We start from the raw sequence: 21,829 nt of genomic DNA, 5'->3' as shown, positions 1-21,829 counted from the left end.
CATATATATATATATATATATATATATATATATATATATATATATATAAAGAAAAAAACATCACTTTTAATTATATTAATCCAATGAATGCAAAACTACAAGTTTTCATAAGCTGATATATACATTTTTAAAGTTTTATATCTTAATAAAATCCTATTGTTAGGAGCATTCATAATCCTCATGACAAAATTTTATGCCAGGTACTTATTTATCTTAGCTATATATAATTTTAATTAATTTATAATTTAATTTTACAATATATATATATATATATATATATATATATATATATATATATATATATTTTATATTATATTAATATATAATTTAATTTTATTAGACACTATCACACATGTGTATATACGTGTGTGTGTGTGTGTGTATTAATTATGCTTTTTGTCACTCAGAAAAATCGAATCAATTGCCTCATTGGTTAGTCAATCAAAAAGAAATATTCGAAAAACAGAAACACCAAAAACAATTTTAATTGCAGTCCCTAATTTTGTGGAATTTCGCAATTATGAATCGAATAAATTATACCGGGTAGGTAGGTGGATAGATAAGTAGATATTGAAAAACAATCTTTAAAAGATAATATTCTCACTCTTCATTATAGAAAGTTGTCATGCTACAAAATGTGAGTACGTCTTTAGCTAGATTTCAATTACCAGCACGGCCTATGCACTCACGATTCAATGTCATGATTGAATGTAAAGGACAAACGGGTGGCATTTCCCCAGGAATGCATGTAAAATTGATTATTTTCTTTCGTTGTGACATCTTGGACCAACCCGAAGAAATGTTAGTGATAAATGTACAACAAGGACGTTCGGTGATTATTAAATTACGCGGATATCGTGATTCACCGATATTACAAAGTAAATTTATAATTGTAGTACTCATATATAGGAGAATACACCTAAGCATATAGGGGTATTCTCGTTAATAAATTAATTTATAAAATTTGTCTATTTGCAAAAAGTATAAAAATTAAGCACTTGAGTCGAGTACAAAGAATAAGCAAAAATAATATAATAGCGTTATACGTAGGGAAAAAAGAAAAATGGAAATTTTTTTTTTTTATATATATACCTTTAACCATTATAGTGACTAGTATCCCGTCTTTTGCACATCCGCGACAAAAACTGCATGCAAAAGCTATGGTAAAAAATAAAAAGTGTATTGCGAAAATTTTATTTACACAAACAAATTTTCACGAAAAGGTATAAAATTCCGTTATTCATTTTTGAATAATATCCCGAATAATCTGCATTTCTTTTTAAGTGAAAATGAATTTACAGTTTACCGATACAAGTAGTAACGCATCAAACATATCTGGAGAGAGTATACTGTATTGCAAGAAATTGAAAAGCTTCGATTGTGGAGGGTGTCACGTAGATCAACAAGTTGTTTTATCTCTGATGGTTAAAAATATCGGCGGCGATGGAAGATTCTTCATTATGAGCGAAATCGATTGGTGCTCGATGCATATCGAGGTAAAAATATAAATGCTTACATAATTAACAGTCATAAAGATTATTGTACTCGTATCGTATTTTCAGGATGTGACTAACGACAATATGCTAATTCTACCATCTTTTGCTATATGGCCCGCATATTTTACCCTTAAGTCGCAAGAGTACATATATCTACACATCTATTTCTTTCCTGACACTCACGGAATGCATGTAAATGATAATGAAAATAGTAAATTTTTACACCCTTTTCTGTTAAATAAATCTCCTCTCTCCTTTTTCTTTCTGTTTAAAAATTCTAAACTTAGGTAGAGACATTGTACGCAATTTGTGATAATTGTTCTGTGATAACAACGGAGATCATTGGAGATGGAATCGCGTACAAGCAACAGTAAAGTATAAGAGGTACATATACATGCGGGTTCCTCTACCTTCTTTCGCGCGCGCGCCCACACACGCACACGCGTATACACGTATATTTCTCCTCTTTTAAATCAATTGTTATCATAAAGGACTGATAAGTATAAAGGTGACAATTTCATTTTCAGGTTCAAACATGTCACATACGCTCATCGAGTCTTGCAATCAAGAGTCTATTTTTCAACGAAATAACTTTAGATATACAGATAATGTACAGTTTCAATGCACTTAATTATACTAGCAACATTTGTTAAAACATGCAATAAAAAATCCCACAGAATCAGTACTTTCAGTATCAAATCTACATACTTTTCTCGCATTTTCATTCACTAGATCATCTATGGTGTATCCTTGACGGCCATATCTATTTGTTTTTATCCGATCTGTAACAGATTCTAATTTTAACTCTGGAAATTGTTTCAATGCCCAAGCAATGATTCCTTCATTCTCTGCTATTGTAATAGTGCACGTACTATACACCAATATTCCGTTTTGTTTCAAGAGACGGACGGCCTGTATATGTAATTTATTACAATCATATATATATACACATACACATACGCAACACATATTTATGAATGTCCGTTTGCATAAAAACTAATTTGTCGACTTACGGCAGAAAAAAGACTTCGTTGCAAGGGAATGTACGAACGAAGCTGCGCCAATGTGATTGTATTATGCAATTGCGGTCTTTGACCTAATGCGCTGCATGGTGCGTCTAAGAGAATACGATCAAAGTGATCCTGTTTAAATGGGGGTGTATCGGTATTACCGACGAAACTATTGCCTTGTTCGACGACAGCCTTTGTAGCATCGTAACAAAATATTTTAATGTTTTCGTCATTACACTTTTCCTTAAATCGCTTCGCTTTACCTGCATTTTTCTCTAATGCTATTATCCTGCCCTAGAAATTATATTAGAGATAATAATTAAAAATAAAATTATTAAAAGAACAAATACCATCATTACCTACACGTACTCTCTATATCTAGTTTCTCTTTCTTTCTTCTCATCATTTCAAGAAATAAATATATACTCAAATTCCAACTTTTTAAAAAGAAGAAAAGTGTAAAAAAATAGCTAGAAAGGATCAGTTATCTGCATTGATATGATCCGTAAAATAAACTTTTTTTTCCAAGTATTTACCTGCCCTTTCATAAGAAACGAAATATGCGTAGTTTTGTTACCAGGTGCAGCGCACATATCCAAAATTGTCTCACCCGGTTGGGGATTTAAGACTAGACTACATATAATAGACGGCAAATTTTGTAACAGTGCATATGGTCTCAAAAATTCATTATCTGTATTCAATTGTGGAACTCGTGAGATTACATCACTCATAATTATTGCAATACCGCTGGAAGACAATTTACAGCATCATTTTTGATACTACATGTATGATACAAGGGATTTTGTCGTAATGCAACACTCAATCATGTATGGCGAAAATAAACGAAGCAACATTTGTACAGCTCGAATGGAGAAATTCTCCAATTATAATATAACAAAGAGTAAGCTTACATCTTTCTTTCTTCATCATTATTAATTGTTCCTTACCATGGATTTTTTGCAGCTTTACCAAATAATTCTTTCCTAGTTTGTCGAAGAATGCCATTACCCAAATACATCTTCTTGCTATCTGGGTATGGTTTAATTAAGCCTTTTTTACAATGACCGGTAACGTCGGCGAATACGCTAACTTTACAATTAATGATTAAACCTATAGTGAATTTATAATAATAATTCCTGTGGCTACATAATTAACAGAGAGAATGCTATATATGTATAAGGATTACCATTCGGCATCCCAATAACACCAGGAGCATAAATGTGAGACCCTCTTAGTACAGCTGCACCACATATAGCATCGACAATAATCTCGTTTGGATATCTCTTTAAATCGAGAGATACCGATGAATCCCAACTATCGACAGCGACTATCCCGTTTGGGAGATCCGGTAAAAAGTGAATAGACGGATCTGGTTTATCAACCTAATGTATGTAAAGCTCTATTGTGTAAACAGATATAGAATAGTTCAAGTAAAATATCAAACATTGAAAAAAAAAAAAAAAAATATATTTTTCTCCTTGTAATTAATAAAGTTTATAAGAGAGAGAGAGAGAGAGAGAGAGAGAGAGAGAAGATTAAAAAAATAATGAGTCTCAAAGTATACTAAAAGTATTAAGTTTTGACACTGAAATAATTGACATATATTGCTGCTTCTTACAATTTCGTAGGAAAAGTATTAAATAAATTATTAAATATTAAATAATAATTATATAATAAAGCATTGTTAAAATTATGAAATTATTCAAACTATTGCGCTAACATACCTGTTTTAATGCTTTACAAAGTTTCTGCAGATTGTCTGCAGAATGATTGGAAAAGTGATCTAATCTATAAATACTTTTTCTAGGAGTCGTACACATCCATTTGCAGAGAGCATTGACCTTTTCCTATAATTTTTTTATTTGTAGAAAAAGATACATTTTATCCTAATTAATAAAGTAGCAAGGAGAAAGCTATAAAAATTGTATTAAAATACCTGAATTTCACATTTTTGTAAATATCCGTCATTAGTGATAACTTTTCCTAAATCTGCTATCAATTCGTCGTATATTTCGGATTTATTTTTAAACGGCGTTTCTTCGAAATGATAAGATTGTTCCAACATTATATATGTGTGTATGTATATTTGTATGTGTATATACGTATGTCCTTTTCTTTTTTTTTTCGCTTTTTTTTTCGTGTTTAACAACTTATATTTACAGAGCTGTGTGACACGGATGTAAGACCAGCGTGTAATTGCCCTTCAACTATTGGACAATTGAGTAAGTTTTTAACATTGTTTAATATAATATATATAATATATCTTTAGAGATCCAATCATCAGCAATCTCTATATATACACTCAACGTCTGTAGTTCTGAAAAACAAAGAGAGAGAAAAATATATTTTGTTGAGAATCTTTTAAATGGATAATTAACTAGGAATATCCCATTATATAACTGTTTGGCAAGATTGAAAGGTAAACTAATCTTGTTAATAGCAGAAACTGTTAAATGCCTTTGCACATTGAATTGAAAATGTTCAAATTCTCGTTTTCTAAATAGCTACATAACTTTGTGTCGCCACCCGTGCAATGAAAAAAAGAACATTAGATATTTGATAGCATTTATGAAACAACACAATGTCATCATCTTTGGTGAGCAACAATGAGATACATGGAGGTTTGTAAATCGCTTCTTTGTTACATGTTGTACACGTGTGTGTGTGTGTGTGTGTGTGTGTGTGTGTGTATATATCAATATAAAATATTATATTTAAAATTAAGAATTCTACATCATATCAAAAAAAAAAAAAAACGTGTAATTATAAATCTATCTTTAATCTCAAACTCAGATTCAATGATATATCTGTAATGCAGCTGCTACTAATATGTCACAAATGAAACGTCTACCTTTGCAAGAATATCAACAACTTTATCTAGATTTAGACAAGGCTCACCAAAATATTGCAAATCTTAATCAGAAACTATCTAATGCTAGAAGAAATTTGGAGGATGAAAAACGTAAACGTCGAGTAGTTGAGCATTATAAAAATTTATTGGTAAGTTAATTACTATAAAAATTGTGTACGCTGTCACTTGATATTTATTTGTATGTATAAATCTGTTTAAAAGGAAAGTCAAATTAATACAGTTAGAAAAGTGTTATTCCATGATGGGGAAGCGAGCTTGGACGAAGAAATAAGAAAGAAATTACAATTTCTTATCAAACCTACGCTTGAATTCAAAATGTGCAATAATCTACACGTCCAAGAGAAACAATCCGATGGATAGTAAGTACATTTATCTATTTTTGTATCTGTGATATAATGATCCCACTTGCGTTACACAACTTAATAATTTGTAGCCTGACCACAATAGCAGAAATGGATTCGACAGGTTCGATATTAAGCGACTTGAATTGTTTATCAAAGTCGGAAGATGATTTGGATACCGATATTATTATACAAGCTCAAAAAAATAGAAAGTGGAAAGAGTATAAGCTTTACGATGATTATTCTGTAAATGAACAATGCAACACATTAGATAAAGTTGCAAAATTTAACTCATCCGATGGAGCAACAACTACAAGAGTTAAGGCAAACGACGATACGTATACTGCTTTTAAAATGAAAGTTACATCTAATAATGAAAATACCGATTCTAAACCATTGAATACAGAAGCGCCCGTAAATCATAATTTTGTGTCAAAGATAGTTATTAAACCAGAAACATGTAGTTTGTGCAGTAAAAGGTAATTTGATCAAAGGTAACTTGCGACAGACAAATGTGACGAAACATGTAACAAAAATATAATGCAGTTATATAATTTTTCTTTTGTTTTATGTCAGAATCAGATTTGGAAAGATAATATTAAGATGTAGAGACTGCACTGTTGTGTGTCACGCAGAATGTAAGACGCAAGTTTTTTCGCTTCCATGTGGAAAGAAGACAGCAATATTACACAATACATCTGTAAGTGTACTACTAATGATAACAATAATAACGCTTTTTTTAAATTTAATATCTCTTGTAATTTAATATCCTTGCAATATAATTTTAGATTGTCAAACAGTAAAACCAATGGAACTTGAAGTTTGTTACTTTGCAGTGGAGCAATATTGAGAAAAAAAGGATCCAGTTTTGCAATTTAATCGATTAAACCTTATTAATTTCACATGTCGTTCATAAATGTATAATTATATATTGTAATGTGTCTTATTTAAAATGTTATATATCATGTTGGGAATATTTAATAAACGTATTTAGTAAATGTATTTAGTAAACGCTTTTACACGACCGTTTTTATAATTGTTGTTTTATGTAGTAATACATGAATTCTGCGGATAATTGAATCACTTTGATTATACTGCAATATTTCAAGAAGAATTCATTTTGCAATGTTGAAAATCTTGTTTCTCTTTGTGTTTTATATATATACATGTATTCTTCTCTTGATGAATCCATTTACATCTGATTACATTGGAAATTTAGGATTTTCATCGCCTTAATAAATCAACGCATTAGTAGAGCGTATCGTTTAATATTTCGAAATATTTGGTTTCATTTCTCGCTCGAGTTTTTCGAGAAATTACCTTTTCCAAGATCGGTTCGGTCGCGCTCTTCACCATCGCGTCCGTTTCGTTTTCACTCGGAGTTTGTTTGGCTTTTAACTTTGTTTAACCTCTTTGCTCTATTTATTCTTGTGCAAACTCTGGGCGTTTTTCAGCAAGCGACACAGAGCTCACACAGAGGACGCAGTGTAAGGGCGCGTTCACATCTTGACAGAAAAGCAGAACAGCAGAAGCCAATCAGAACTCGCGCTGGTAGTGACAATTTCTACTTTTTGCTCTTCTAATGTACTGCTTACACCCTGCTTATTACCAGCGCGAGTTCCGATTGGCTTTCCACTCTTCTGATGTCTGCTTTTGCGCCAAGGTGTGAATCTGTGAATGCGCCCTGAGGAACATGGCGAGAGAGGATGGACGGGCAACGTTGTCTCGGGACAAGTAAAAACAAATAATAGAAAGCATCGTACTATTCATTTTATTTTGTCGCCATTTCATCCATCCATATAATTTATACGATTGCAAACATTCTGTGTAGCACAAAACGCTATTAATATAGCAAGGTGCGTGTACAATTTATTAAATACACGCTGTATCCGGTTCCTTTTTTTATTCTTATGTTTCTGTCCATTGATATATAGCGCGATTTAGTCTTCTTTATATATATCGTATACAAAAACGTCTAATATAAATATATTTGAAAATGTCGATCGGTCTATACGTTTGTTTCGTTCTTCTTGTCGTAATGTGTAACTTGACCGCAATTACCGCTGTATTTTGTAGACTAAATTTAACGCAGCAAAAACTAATCGGATAGAAATAACATGGGAAATGGGGGGGGGGGGGAAGAATTAAAAACGCAATTATACGTTTTCATGTACGTAGAGAAAGACGCATGTTACATATAGACGTGAGTGTAGAAGCTTTCGCCTTTCTTTCTCTCTCTCTCTCTCTCTCGACTCGACGCTCGACGGCAATGCCCGCAATACCCGCATACATATACGCCTCGACACAATTTCGAAATTTCCGATTCAACATCGCCATCTATCAGAGTACTCGCGTACCAATGTTAATTTTCACACGTCACGTGACTCGTCGGGCCAATCGCGACGGCCCGGTGATCCTATACGTGGCATAAGGCATGAATCCTTTCCACGTCCGCCATTTTGACATACGGTACTTTTCGAGAGAGTGTTGGTTTTATGTTTTATCGTTTCTCGTGAAAATAATCTTTTTTACTGAAACGTAAGTAGCGCAAGTGGCGTATATGTGCAACGTGGCATTACCAGGGAACTCGATAGTAAGAGCAAGTCTCTGGGTAATGGATCTTTGAGCGGAGAACCCTCGACGATTCACTGGGGAGTAGGTCGAAGGTGACAGACAACCGGGTGTACGCAGTGGCTTCGCAAACCGCACAATATCCTCCGCCACGCTCGCAGTATCACGCTCCACTGGCCTTTTAAATAGTACGAACACCCTTTAAAACTGCATAGATTGTCAGCAGAGAGGTCTATAAGTGATCCCCGAGGGTACGCTAGCCATTGACGATAATCGTAGCGATGTATTAAAATGAGAATCGATAGGTAGCGGGCAGCGTGAGCATCTCGTGCGTGCGTGCGTGCGTGCGTGCTTGCGTGCGTGATCCTTTTTTTTCTCTCAATTTTTTTTCCTTCCAGTTTTACAGTCGAGAGTCGAGTACGCGCGCGTACGATTCGATTAATCCGATCGTTTCGTCTCGGGCTCTTTAATGCGATCAGGTTAGTTTGCGAGGCTCTTGCGAGACGCCAAATTGCGGCGATTGCTGTACCGCGGCGTGTACGCGCCAAGGTATGCCGCGGTCGGACACTCTTGTGTATTACCTATACGTTACATACGTGTGCGTTTCGAGAGACGACTTACGCGTGTCGCGCCTCGCGCCTTTGTCGATTAACCGCCGTCTCTTTCTCGTCTTCGCCCACGTGCCATCTCTTACCCTTTCAGATTTTTTCCCATCAAATTTGTCGTCTCTTTCCTCGATTTTCTTATCCGCGCACGGCAGAGAAGAGAGACCAAAAAAAAAAGGAAACAAAGGAAAAACGTACGACTCTTTCCTCGTAACTTGTAGTCGCAATTGCATTAGAGGGCATTTACATATACATGTATACACACACACACACACACACACACACACACATATATATATATATATATATATATACACACACACATATATATATATATATATATATATATATATATATATATATATATATATACACACACATATATATATATATATATGTATAAATCTTTCTCACGCTACTCGCGCAGTATATGCGCAAAATAAATAATATCAAATGTGTCAATCCAATTTCTTATTTTGCGCAACAAAATTTATTTCTACAATTTAAAAATTGCGTACACCTCTTTCGATGCGCAACAATATTATACACTTGCGTCACATTTTATATTGCTCGATTTTAGTCACGCATACATATACTTATGTATATCATTAAAATTTTAAGTAGAATATAATACAAAGTAATGGGACAATTTGTAATTTTTCATTCCTTATAAGACAAACGTGTTTGTGAGAAAAAGATAATTTTATATATTTCATAGAAATATACATTATATCTTTTAATTGTATTGTAATATATTTTTTTCAGATCCTTTGACATAATCGATACCAATCATGGGGAATATGTTTGCGACGTTATTCAAAGGCCTCTTTGGCAAAAAAGAAATGAGGATTTTGATGGTGGGTCTTGATGCAGCGGGAAAAACCACAATACTGTACAAATTAAAATTAGGGGAAATTGTTACTACAATTCCCACTATAGGTAAATATATCTATCCCTTTCTCTCTCGTGTCGTTATATAAAATTTAAATAATAAAAAGCAATTAAAAAAGGGAAAATAATGTTACATGTGATTATATTTGATTATATTTGATTCATGACTATAATTATGGTATTTTATAACAGTAATGAAAAATTTATTTATTGCAAAGTGTGTGTGTGTGTGTGTGTGTTAACATTATGTATTTTGCAACTTTTCTGCCAAATGTAAAAGTGTGATAATTTACAAATATATGTATAAGATATATGAATATCATACGTGTAAATGTATTTTTTAGGTTTCAATGTAGAAACAGTCGAGTATAAGAATATAAGTTTCACCGTGTGGGATGTAGGTGGCCAAGATAAAATAAGACCGCTCTGGCGACATTATTTTCAGAATACGCAAGTATGTTCTTTATTAATGTTAAACAAAATGGCGTTAGATTCTAATGTATCTAACATGTTTACTCCAAATATAAAAGTGCATTATATCTCTCTTTCGGTTGTTTTCATCGGATAGATTTAACTTTAGATTTGACTTTGATGTCACGCATGAATATTTTGGTTGTATCAGTTTTATTCTGTCCCTTATATCTTTCATTTGCTGTAGGGTTTGATATTCGTCGTTGATAGTAACGATAGGGAACGTATTGGCGAAGCACGCGAAGAGTTGATGAGAATGCTTGCGGAAGATGAACTGAGAGATGCGGTACTCCTCATATTTGCTAACAAACAAGTCAGTAAATTGTCGTAGAGTGTTACAAGAAATTTAAGCGAAAGACGATATTAAAGAAACTATATTTCAGGATCTGCCAAATGCAATGAATGCAGCAGAAATCACTGACAAGTTGGGATTACATTCTCTACGTAATCGTAATTGGTATATCCAAGCAACGTGTGCCACAAGTGGAGACGGACTTTACGAAGGCCTCGATTGGCTTTCCAATCAGCTGAAAAATGCCAATCGCTAATTGGGAAATTATTCTGTCAACATTCAGTTGCTATATTAACATCATACAAAAACAGCTGCACACCTGTCCCCCCTTGGCTCTTTGCGATGAATGAGTAATACATTATAAAAAACAAACAAAATATAAACTGCAAGATCTCCGATCCTGAATAGTGGATACATACACACACACACACACACACATATACATATATATACATATGTACACATATATATATATATATATATATATATATATATATATATATATATACACATATATATATATATATAACTATATATGTATATGTATAGAAGGTTCATTACTGAGAATTGTCTGTCTAGGCAAATTTTTTGGGGGGGAGAGGAGTGGGCGAGCGAGGCCGTAGGCTCATGATCGAATGGCCACACCGGACTATTGCCTTGCGCAAATCTTATTATTATTATTATATTATTATTATTATTATTATATTAGCATTATAGTTACACAACTTTTTACACAGAGATACCACGAAAATGTGGAGAACTTGGGAGTAATTATATTAAAGTACCTAATTCTGAAACATACGATACACATTAATGAATAATTTAAATGATACCTTCGATAAGAAAATTCAAAAACATGAAAAACGAATAAAGTACCCACAGTGTTATCAGTTTTCAATGCGTTGGACATACCGATTATCATAATGTAGCTGCATATTGTACATTACATTATATAAATACGATAAAATGTGATCAATAGACAAGAGAATGTTGCTCTGTCCACATTACATTTATAAAAGTCGCTCTCATCTCAGCCCAGGATGGTTGATACGAAAACGCAGAAAGTGATTGCAGCAAACGGTGCAATGACTAACTATATATATTTCCTAGTTATATAGTAAAAAAATTCATTTTTTAAATTCTTTTTATTTTTTTATATATATATATATTCTCGGCGATAGAAAACTTGAGAAAACAAAAGATATACGAATGGTTATCTCTTGACTGTGGCAGGTGTGTCCTCTTCCTTTTCTCACCTGCTCATCCCATCAAACTTGTAGTTATCCAACTATGTATATCTCACTATAGAGGAGATATCACACTTATTTATTGCACCTTGGTAAGATAAATTAGAATATATCCTCGACACATTCCGAAATTGTGCAGTGAATGTGACGGAAAAATTCAGAGACTAATTTACAAGGGTTGGAGCTATCTGCCAAGAGATTCAGGCCTCGCAACTACTGGAATTCGATACATACTTTGGACTTGTAGCGTTATATACGCCAGCGATTATGACGCTAATTCGCGGTCGTTCTTCTATGTCCAAACATTTTTCCCGTCTTTGAGGTAATTGTTTTTACGAGCTAATTCTCCCCCATTTTCATTGAATCGCCTTTTCGTCATATGCGAAAATTCATATTATGTATGAATGTTTAAACAATTTGTGAAATATATTGTAATTGTGCTTTACGTAGTCTATATGTTATTTGTCAATGAATAGTCTTTTTAATCTTTATTTAAGTTGATAAATTCTTATTCGAGATTTCACGCGTATTTATATAACGGAAGGTAAACATAATGAGGGCGGTTTTTCTCAAAGGGGACGATGAATGGATGTTTTTGTAACGCGAGATAAGCGACTGAAACGATGATACTCTAATATCAGCAAGCACGCACAATAACTAAAATTTGCTATTAAAGATGTTACATATCTTCACTAGAAAAAACGGCAAGTCGGGGTAGCATTATTAATTTTACATCAAGATTCTCTCTTTAATTGATTATAGCTTAATCATGAAACATGTCGCACAATTATATCAGTTATGTCGATTTTAACTAGTAGTCTCTCTAGTATAGGCATGTGTATGTGTGTGCGTGCGTGCGTGTATACACACACACACATGTCTACGCAAATATTTGTTGGAAAATTTAATAAATTTTTTCAAAAAAGTAGAAATTTAATCTGCACTTGTGTTTCATGTTGTTGAGAAATTAAAATAAAAAAGATGAAAGTTTTTATTTAAGAAATGAAAAAAATTTATATTTAATACATTATATGTAACATGTATGCTCGGTCATGAAAGAGTATATAATTATAATTTATATGAAAAATTGAAAAAAAAAATTCGTTGTAAGAAAGATTAAACATTTTGTTACATTTGTAGGCGTTACATCCTTTATAGTTATGGTTTACGCGATGCAACGGTTGATCTCTAACGAACCATCTCTTTCGCTCGATAACGTACACGCACGGTAACTGGTAAAATCACAATCTTGTCGTTTAGTTTGATAGATATTCATTGTCGTTCGATGCAGTCTGTATGACACATATATGTAAATCAAATCCGTTTTTATGACTGCGAGATTCTGACCAGATGTGATGCAATTGTCTCGCGCGTTTCACGTGCATCATTTAATTTATTTCCGCTCCCAGCTATATTGCTCGCATACATTACATATTTATAAAAGAGAGAAAAATCCTTATAAACCTCAGTATAAACTCTCTGTAATCGATTTTGATTTAGATTGGAAATGGCTTTTCGATATCCTCGAATTCAAATACATATAATTTCGGATAGACGATCGAAAAAGACACTCTAGATGCTTTGAAGCGTTTGATTGACCATTCAGGACAAAAGGAGTAAAGATTTCTTTAACCCGATTGGTCAATCAAACGCTTCAAAGCATCCAGAGCGTCTCCCCGACCGTAGCCATTGACAGACAGAGAGAGAGGAAAAGAAAGAAAGGAGGGGGAGAGAGAGAGAGTGTGTGTGTGTGTGTGTGAGATTACTATTATAAAACACCAACATATATGTAGATACATACATATATATGTAAACGTCCATTTTTCAATACTACACATTACAAAGCGCACGCTATGCGTGCGTCATTTACCCTTTTATTGTGTAATATAATCGGAGAACAATATGTATATAATTTATATAAATAGACAAGGTGTTTCTCTTAATAAGCGCGAAAAATTTTTAAGAGATGATTTTCTCTCTCCCTTTCTCTCTATGTATAATTACACATATATACAATAATTTGATATGTGATTATATATAGGCAACCTTTTTTTTCTTCAAACTTAATTTTTAAAAACCAATACACAAAAGATATATTTATTACTTATATTTCTTTATCTCTATATATTGACGCATCATAATTGTTGAAAAATAAATAAATAATTTTTCAATTTCAATACTACTTGACATTTTTGTTAAAAAGAAATTATATCCACGACATAACTATAAATTTGCTATTAAAAGCAATCAAAACTGATGATTTTTTGAACCGAAGATAATTTGCAATATACATAAAAAGAAAGCGCGAGCGTTAATATGTCGCGATAAAGTCATGTAAGATAATGTGATGTTTTTAAATAAAAAGTTTTATCCGTCTTTTATCTCGATAAAACATTATAATTATATAATTCTTAATAATTAATTATATGTATAATCTATCTTCTCTCTCTTTCGACACAATTGAGTATGTGTTTCTTTTACACGTGTATGTAAGTTGTGTGATTGTGCACAAGAAAGCGTAACAGTAGCGAGTATGACACAAACCGACATACATATTCTTGCGATCCATTTTCTAATTTTTAAATGTTATTTACATTAAAAATCTATCATGCTCTACTGCAATTGTAAAAAGAAGGAAACTTTTGCGTTTCTCTTTTTTTCGGCTACATTTTTTTTCTCGTTGTCAGTTATTTTTCAATGTTTCTCAAGATTGATCAAACAGCCAGGATTACGTGTTTTTGCAATATCGCGATTATTGCAAGTATCGCGACTATCGTGACGCCACAATTATCATATGATTATCATAAATTCTAATCGGAAAAGGCTATAAAATTTAAATATCAACGGCATACATGTATTTACTGAAACGAAGAGAGAGGTGTCGTTTTTTTCCTATACGTCGTACGTCCCATATCAAAGAGTCAAACTTGATGGTATTCCCGCATTCTCGGGTCACATTAAATATACATGTAATTTATATCCGAGTCTTGCGTAGCTCGCACGCGCAAACTTGTATGTCCATGTATACGTATGTCTATGTATGCGCGCGCGAAGAAAAATAAAAAACACCCGCACGTTGATATCTGGACGTTTTATAGTAGGCGCACGCATATCGTTAAACGATGGGAATGTTGGCGCCACGTCGCATGACTCTGCACAGAAATGACACAACTCGCGTAGAGGTGATGTAGCTCCGATTTGAATAATAATGCAGTAATGATGCGGCGCGCCGAGATCTGTTGCGTCTTGCGTCCAATATGGAATCTCGAATAATAAGGGAAGTGAAAAGAATAACCCCCGTCCCCACCCCGTTTTCTCCACAACTCATCTTTGCCGACTCGCCCCATCCAATCTCGCTTTACGCATCGGATAAAACGAGGTGTTGGCGCATAGGAATACGCTATAGGAATTTTCTCTTTCTCTCTTTGCAATTACTATTAATTTTTCAATTCATGCGCGTCACTAGCGTATGCTAGTGTTGACAATTACGTGTAGCGCGTTGCGCATACTTTTACCAAATTCTATCCTACATTTTGTCACGACACGAATAATTGTCGAATGTGCAAGTTGTCGAGAAATCTCGTAATGCATTAGAAATGAGGAGAGAAAAAGAGGACTTCATCTTTACCACGCGCGAGAGAGATGTATACCAATTTAATCCAACACTTTACCTAAGAGAAAATCACAACTATGGAATTGCTCGTCAAAACGATTTCAACATTTTTTTGTCGTATATTCATTTTACATATTTTTTTTGCGCAAGACTCGTCGAAGAATCAAATTGGCTCGCAAATATATTTTAAATTTTAATTGTATAGAAAAATGCGTAGGACTCTGCCGGAATAACACTTTTTTTTCCAAAGTTTGATTATCATAATTGACAATACGTCAAGGGAAAAACGTGGAGAATCATAATTGCGCAGTTGTATAAGCTTGTAATTTATCAACTTGTTCAACTTGTAAATATTTCGGCACATTTTTGGTATGAATGAGAGAGAGAGAGAGAGAGAGAGAGAGATATTAGAAAATAGTTGTAACATTATGGATACATGTACATGTGTTGAAACGATTTGATCAAAAGTTATACGATTGAATTTTGCATCATTTCCTTTCCTTGATTGACAACACGATCATAAATGGAAATTGCGCACTTGTGTCCAATTCAATTTACAACGACAGTCATTTCTGTTTTATCTATTTTATATTTGAATTCTAAACAATAGAGATTGGCCTCGCACATTTTCACATTTTTGTATATACGTGATTTTACACGTTTTTTCTCGTGTTAACATATTTTATTATTTATGATGTGAAAAATGTGTAATATTCGTTTCGATAAATTCTAGTATATTTCTCTCCCTTTCCTCCGACAAGCATTTCTTCACTATCGATGTTATTGTTATTAAAAAAAGGAATCGAAACTGGAAGCGTTTGCACGCGCGTTAATGATTAAAAAAAAAGAGAAGATGAGACGAAATAGTTGTCGAACCGAGTCGGTTACAACGCATAGTGTTGCAATCAAATCTAGTCACAGTTTAAGAAAGCTAGTGACGCATGTATAAACACACACACACACACACACCGAGGCGCGCATAAGCAAAAGAAGCAACGCGACGCCGTAAAGGGGATAAAGGAGCAGAAGAGAGAAGAAAAAAGAAAGGGGCCAGAGGTGAATAAAGGAGCGAGAATACGTACGTAATGTCTTGGACGTATGTAATGTACACGGCCGGTGCCGGGCTATCGGCGCCGGTGTCGGCGCCGGCGCCCGGCGCCTGCATACGGTCTCGCCATCGAGAAATGTATTTATAGTGTAATATTATTATAGTCTGTTTAGATATATATGTATATATATATATATACGCGAGAGACGTGTATATGACACGTATTCCTCGCTACACATGCCCCTGCCATTAGAAATCCATGTGGCTACGGCTATCATTAATATCGCCGTCAATTTTGTTATTATTAAAAATTGAATGAGAGAAAATGTTTATGGAGAAATAATAAAAATGACATAACGCGCAACACACACACACGCGCACGTTTAAATGATATAAAAATATATTTTAATTTTTCTAAAATATACTTGGAGAGAACAATAAAATTTTTATTCGTTTTCGCAAATTTTCAAAATATTGTTTTTTTTAATAATTTAAGATTTTTTAAAGTTTTCATTTTTATTCTCTCTTCTCTTTTCCGTTTTAAATATTTATATTGAAAATAATATTATATATCTTTAATTTTTTGAATTTACAATTTAAACTCGGTAATTATAAATATATTGCTGTTGAACAATTGTAATATACGTATACTTGGATGACGAAAGAAAAAATGTTTGCACCAAGTTTTGCACTAATTGAGCGAAATTTTTGAATGACGGGCAATCTTGGGAATAATCTGAGATGGCGAAAGAATTACACGTGTATCACCGACACAACTGTCCTCTCGTGTAATAGAAACTTTTATACAGAATATATACATATGTTGCAGATTTTTTGTAAAATCAGCCTCTATAAAGCGTCGACCTTTAAGCATTTTAAAAACACACGTGTTTTTTGTATAAAGGTAAAATTTATAAAAAGCTTGCGAGCGCGAGACATATACATATAATATATAGCAAGGATATTCAAGAGAAAAATAAAAATATCGCACAAATTCACTCATTATTTCAACTTGGACGAATCCAAGAATTCATTTTGACACATACTTTGATACGAATAAACACATGATAGACTTGTAACGAAAGATTGGTTCATGTGCGTGTGTGTGTATCGATATCTCTCTATTATATAAAAATGTAGAAAATTAACATCTTATTATTGAAGCGCGGAAAAAAACAAAAAAATTTTTTATTTACAAGAAATATATAGTAAAATATTTCCATCTGACTTGTAAATGTGCGATAAATTTTTACAGAGATCTCAAAAGCCTATTGAAAACCAGGTCCGTCGCCTTGAAAGAAGAAATTCCATAAGAGGAAGGGGGATTTGAAAAGAATCCTTTTGTTTGTCGTATTTCTATAAAAGTTTAAGGAAATTTTACAACGTAAATGTCGCATTATGGATTTGACTTGCGTGTCTCAGCATAAAAAATTTGGTCAAAATCTTTCTCTTAAAATCATTTGTAAGAGAGTCGCCTGAAACAACCTTGGCTGAAAATGTCTTTGCATTCGATGCCGGGATTATGAGACGCTAAAGTTGAGCCCAAGTCGGAATGCCGCGCCGTAAATTTTGTTGTAAAAGATTTTGCTTTGTTGTAAAGAACCCGAGTGCATGAAATTTTTTCTTTACAGGAACTTTTTGTAAAGATTGATGGTACCGAGCACAATGAGCAACGAGCGTTACGGATTTGTTTCACGAGAATACCGGCGTCGGAGCCACGTCGAACCGGCGTCGTATCGTCGAGCCATACTTTTCCAAGTATAGCCAAGTGTTCTCGTCGATTGCTCGTCAAATAAGGTATGCGACAACTAGGTGCGCAGCTAGACTCGATCTACATATTAGATATAATAATATATATATATATATATATATATATATATATATATACATGTGTGTGTGTGTGTGTGTGTGTCCCTCTTTTGAATTATTCAATGAATAATTGAGGCGCGGAATTATCGAGGGTAAAAATTGTAATCGATAGCGAAAATTTGTGAGAAAGTGAACATGGACAATTTTCAAATGACAAACGAGATTTCTCTTTCTTTTTTCCTCTCGATTGTCACAAGCATTGAGATTGACGCAAAGATGAAGGAGAAGCTCAATCGCGTGCGCGCGATACGAGTCCGCGCATTCATCGAATGCGCTTCCTCTCTTATAATCTATAGGACATGCTCTCGATATATCGAGTCTGAGGTCGAGGTGACCTTAGGTTTAATTTAACGCGACGATACGATGCGATGCGACGCGATGCTAGGCGAGGCGAGGCGAGGCGAGGCGAGGCGAGGCGAGGCGAGGCGAGGCGAGACGAGGCGAGGCGAGACGAGGCGAGGCGTGGCGAGGCGAGGCGAGACGAGGCGAGGCGAGACGAGGCGAGGCGAGACGAGGCGAGGCGAGACGAGACGAGACGAGACAAGACGAGGCGAGGCGATGCGATGCGAGTCCACTCGCATTCGCGTTTGAAAAGCGTGCATTTCATTGTATTTGTAGCATTGTATCATCTCGTCGCCTATTGTCGACTTTATGCTATTTCATTACCTTTAATTTGGAAAGGTAAAGGATCGTGATTGTTTGAGTAAATGAAATAAGTAAATAAATAAAATTGTGAGGATGAAAAAAGATTGCGCTTTTCATAATTAGGCGATCGTATAATTACTAGCTATCGCTCGGTTATTCTTCCAACATATATTCTGGCGATATAAATGTATTTTTTGAAAAAGAATTGCCTCCCCCCCCCCCTCTTTTTGCATTATAGTTTCAATTTAGTCAAGTTTAATCGAGGCGTAATTCGGCGCGTATTACATACGTAACTTTACCGTGTCGCGTCTTTGTTTAAATTTGTACAGATTTGCACAAAACTTAAATTACTCGCAAGCTACAAAGTTATATTGTACGAAACTGTAGGATATATGAATTATTTTCAAAAATTTTTAAATTTTATAAAACCAATTGCATGTTAAATACATAATTAAATACATCCTGTCGGTCAACGATGGATTTAGTCGGCTCGACGAAAGCGATGATTTGACCGATATCTACGCAGCGGATAATTTAAAAATGCGTTCGTTACTCTTTAAAGGGATTGGAAGAATCGGGAGACTCGCATTTATCCTAAATACACCGATGACAATACATACTAAAACCTTCCTCGCATTCCACGCCGTCGCATCTCGATTCTCGCATCATGACAATGAGTATTGTGCGAGCGTCTTTGTCGTAGACGAGTTTGACTCGATTCGTGTCAGGTCTCTTTCGCAGCTCGCCAAGAAAAGATATATATTATTGTTGGGCTCGACCGAGAAAAAAGGACTCGGCGCGGCCGAATCCGATGAAGCGTTACATCCGTTGCTTTGAATAAAATTCTTGTATTTTTTTTCTCTTCATTTTCTCCCTTTTTCCCTCTACCTCCCATCACGACTCACGCGACGAGCGACGAGCCGACAATCTATTAGATTTGTCATTCTCGATTATGAATAGTCAACGCGACTAGACGGCACCGTTCTTTCCAAGCTCTTCTTTCTTCCCTTTCTTCCTGTTTGCGGCATCTCTTTCCTCGATTGCGCTCGTCTCGCTCGTCTCACTCGTCTCTTTCTCCTGGCCGCGAGCGCTATATTTGTATTGTATGAAAACGCAAAATGCATCGTCGGAAATGAAATTCCATCGTACAATCTTACAACAGCGACCGATCCGAAGCGCGATCGCGATTCCTTTTTACTTTGACCCCCGGAGCCTAGCGCTCCGCGCAACGACAATGTCGACCGCCAACGAAATTGAAAGTCGCGTCTTCCGATGCGAGTCGTAGGTCGTAGGTACGCTCTTTTTCCTTTTTATTTCGCAATCGGAGATATATCTCGAGTAGAGGTGGAGAATGGAGTTTTTCTCTTCTTTTTTGTCGCATGTACGTCGGGTATGGGATAAAAATGGATGGTCCAACGGGGCGAGGAGGAGCGCGAATATCTCGGTCCCGTCGTGCGATGCGTCGCGCGATAAAGGCAGCGGCGCGCAGAGGTGGCCCGTGACAGCAGGCGCGACATACCTTTGTCACTTGGAATCGTCATCGAGTATACGCAACTGGCGTGAATTTTCTCGGAAATGGATTTGCAAACGACATCTGTCCAATTAATCGACAGGCGAGGGCGAGGGAGGCGCGATCGAAATGTAAAAATTATCCGGGAGGAGGGGGGGGGGGAACCTGTCGGATCGAGCGCGGAGAGATTCTCGCAATCGTCAACAAAATCTGCCGTAAAATTCGTTTCAAGGTAAAAGATGATTTTCTTAGAAACGAATCGAGCGAACATGGTCCACGACGAATGCGCATCCGGCTTAATACCCCACGCTATACGGGACGAAGAATGCCGCAGGTATATCACATGGGATCTGCGAAAGCATTATCCTCCCCGCCTTTAAATGCAACAATGGTGTTGCTGAGCGCGCACGCGTAGCTTCTTTTCGTCATTTTTTCTCTCTCATCTTGATGTTTTACACTTTGCTTACCTCTTTATAATCTCTTTTCGCATCTATGCGCGTGCGTCTTGAAACGCGAGTGAATAAATAAGGAAAAAAATTAGACGCGCATCGATAAAAACTTTCAGGTTGTATTTTTCTTGGAGAAAAGAATTATCGTATTCATTACTCGAGACATTTGTCACAATGTACGTCGGAACGAAAATAAGCGATTTTATATCGTATCGTTATTCTATACACGCACAAGCGTAAACTCTTTAAAATGTAGATGCAACATGATGGCATCGCGCGCCGTCATTTCGATACATTGTAAATGGAGCAAATTGAATAAAATTATCGGAGCTGCGCTCTATTCATCTTTTGTTGGCGATATTTTCATCGCGTCTTTCCAAAATTCCCATGTACATTCCCCCTTGCGCATTTAACGCGCTATCGCAAATTTAATTAGAGTTGAAAATTGACAGGGTATGGTGCGCTTGATGCGAAATGTTATATATACATGTGCGTGTTTGATATTACGTGTTGTTTGAATTTGTGTCGGTAGCTCTTTTCGATTCCATTTCCGGGAGGAAAGAACGATTGTAAAAGAATGAGCGTCTCGAGAAGAATGAGAATTTTGCAGTCGCTCCCGATTCCTCATCAGCGAAGGCCGTGAAATATTTCATAAGCGTCCGTTGTTATAAAACGGATAGCAATGTTGTCGCGGCGCGACGGCGACGACTTTTGCGATCGCCCATCGCGCGCGGTTGGCTCGACTCGGCTCGACTGGCGAGGATGAGGGCGAGGGCGAGGGCGAGGGAGGGGGGATGGCGCACCCACCCGCCCGGCGTCGCCTCGCACACCTCTCGAATGCCGGAGCCGGACAGCGCGGCGTCCGCGGCGATTCGCTACGCCCGCTACACCCATCGCGC

General features: G+C 35.5%; 4 protein-coding genes across 11 annotated transcripts; 3 read left to right on the top strand and 1 right to left on the bottom strand.

The window, feature by feature from the left end:
• Positions 1–58: 58 nt before the first annotated feature.
• On the top strand, positions 59–2,206 carry LOC145961609 (uncharacterized). 3 transcript variants are annotated; one of them, XR_014435660.1, is made up of 8 exons: positions 59–200; positions 408–543; positions 617–878; positions 1,108–1,223; positions 1,302–1,496; positions 1,563–1,707; positions 1,784–1,880; positions 2,024–2,206. XR_014435660.1 is itself a non-coding variant. In XM_083082016.1 (8 exons), the coding sequence occupies exons 1-7, from the start codon at positions 181–183 to the stop codon at positions 1,868–1,870; spliced, it is 942 nt and encodes a 313-aa protein (XP_082938142.1). In that variant the 5' UTR covers positions 61–180; the 3' UTR covers positions 1,871–1,880; positions 2,024–2,205. The 3 variants fall into 3 exon arrangements, 2 of the variants coding, with proteins under 2 accessions (XP_082938142.1, XP_082938143.1); XM_083082016.1 differs by having other exon boundaries at positions 61–200; positions 1,563–1,688; positions 2,024–2,205; XM_083082017.1 differs by lacking the exon at positions 59–200 and having other exon boundaries at positions 455–547; positions 1,563–1,688; positions 2,024–2,205.
• On the bottom strand, positions 2,050–7,179 carry LOC145961607 (tRNA (cytosine(72)-C(5))-methyltransferase NSUN6-like). The gene is made up of 8 exons (XM_083082007.1): positions 7,040–7,179; positions 4,443–4,823; positions 4,231–4,353; positions 3,693–3,888; positions 3,454–3,616; positions 3,043–3,253; positions 2,510–2,800; positions 2,050–2,408 (listed from the first exon to the last, which is right to left on the bottom strand). Exons 2-8 carry the CDS (start codon positions 4,569–4,571, stop codon positions 2,133–2,135), a joined length of 1,389 nt encoding a protein of 462 aa, XP_082938133.1. The 5' UTR covers positions 4,572–4,823; positions 7,040–7,179; the 3' UTR covers positions 2,050–2,132.
• On the top strand, positions 4,822–6,721 carry LOC145961610 (rac GTPase-activating protein 1-like). Of its 3 annotated transcripts, XM_083082018.1 has the most exons (7): positions 4,822–4,925; positions 5,011–5,127; positions 5,300–5,506; positions 5,580–5,737; positions 5,812–6,198; positions 6,296–6,419; positions 6,508–6,721. In XM_083082018.1, exons 3-7 carry the CDS (start codon positions 5,336–5,338, stop codon positions 6,520–6,522), a joined length of 855 nt encoding a protein of 284 aa, XP_082938144.1. In that variant the 5' UTR covers positions 4,822–4,925; positions 5,011–5,127; positions 5,300–5,335; the 3' UTR covers positions 6,523–6,721. The 3 variants fall into 3 exon arrangements, with proteins under 3 accessions (XP_082938144.1, XP_082938147.1, XP_082938146.1); XM_083082021.1 differs by lacking the exon at positions 6,508–6,721 and having other exon boundaries at positions 5,812–6,213; positions 6,296–6,401; XM_083082020.1 differs by lacking the exons at positions 4,822–4,925; positions 5,011–5,127 and having other exon boundaries at positions 5,286–5,506.
• Positions 7,180–8,148: 969 nt separating the features above from the next.
• Positions 8,149–12,241, top strand: Arf79f (ADP-ribosylation factor 1). 4 transcript variants are annotated; one of them, XM_083081993.1, is made up of 5 exons: positions 8,149–8,257; positions 9,661–9,834; positions 10,131–10,240; positions 10,445–10,570; positions 10,641–12,241. In XM_083081993.1, the coding sequence occupies exons 2-5, from the start codon at positions 9,687–9,689 to the stop codon at positions 10,803–10,805; spliced, it is 549 nt and encodes a 182-aa protein (XP_082938119.1). In that variant the 5' UTR covers positions 8,149–8,257; positions 9,661–9,686; the 3' UTR covers positions 10,806–12,241. The 4 variants fall into 4 exon arrangements, with proteins under 4 accessions (XP_082938119.1, XP_082938118.1, XP_082938117.1 ...); XM_083081992.1 differs by having other exon boundaries at positions 8,195–8,478; XM_083081991.1 differs by having other exon boundaries at positions 8,195–8,541.
• The last annotated feature ends 9,588 nt before the right edge of the window (positions 12,242–21,829 follow it).

Source organism: Camponotus vicinus, unplaced genomic scaffold (genome assembly GCF_025532165.1).
Source record: "Camponotus vicinus isolate PSW18456_S1 unplaced genomic scaffold, iyCamVici1.0 SCAF_11, whole genome shotgun sequence".
NCBI classification, from domain to species: Eukaryota; Metazoa; Arthropoda; class Insecta; order Hymenoptera; family Formicidae; genus Camponotus; species Camponotus vicinus.
Note: the sequence above shows the minus strand (reverse complement) of the source record. Positions and strands in the feature narration are given on the sequence as shown.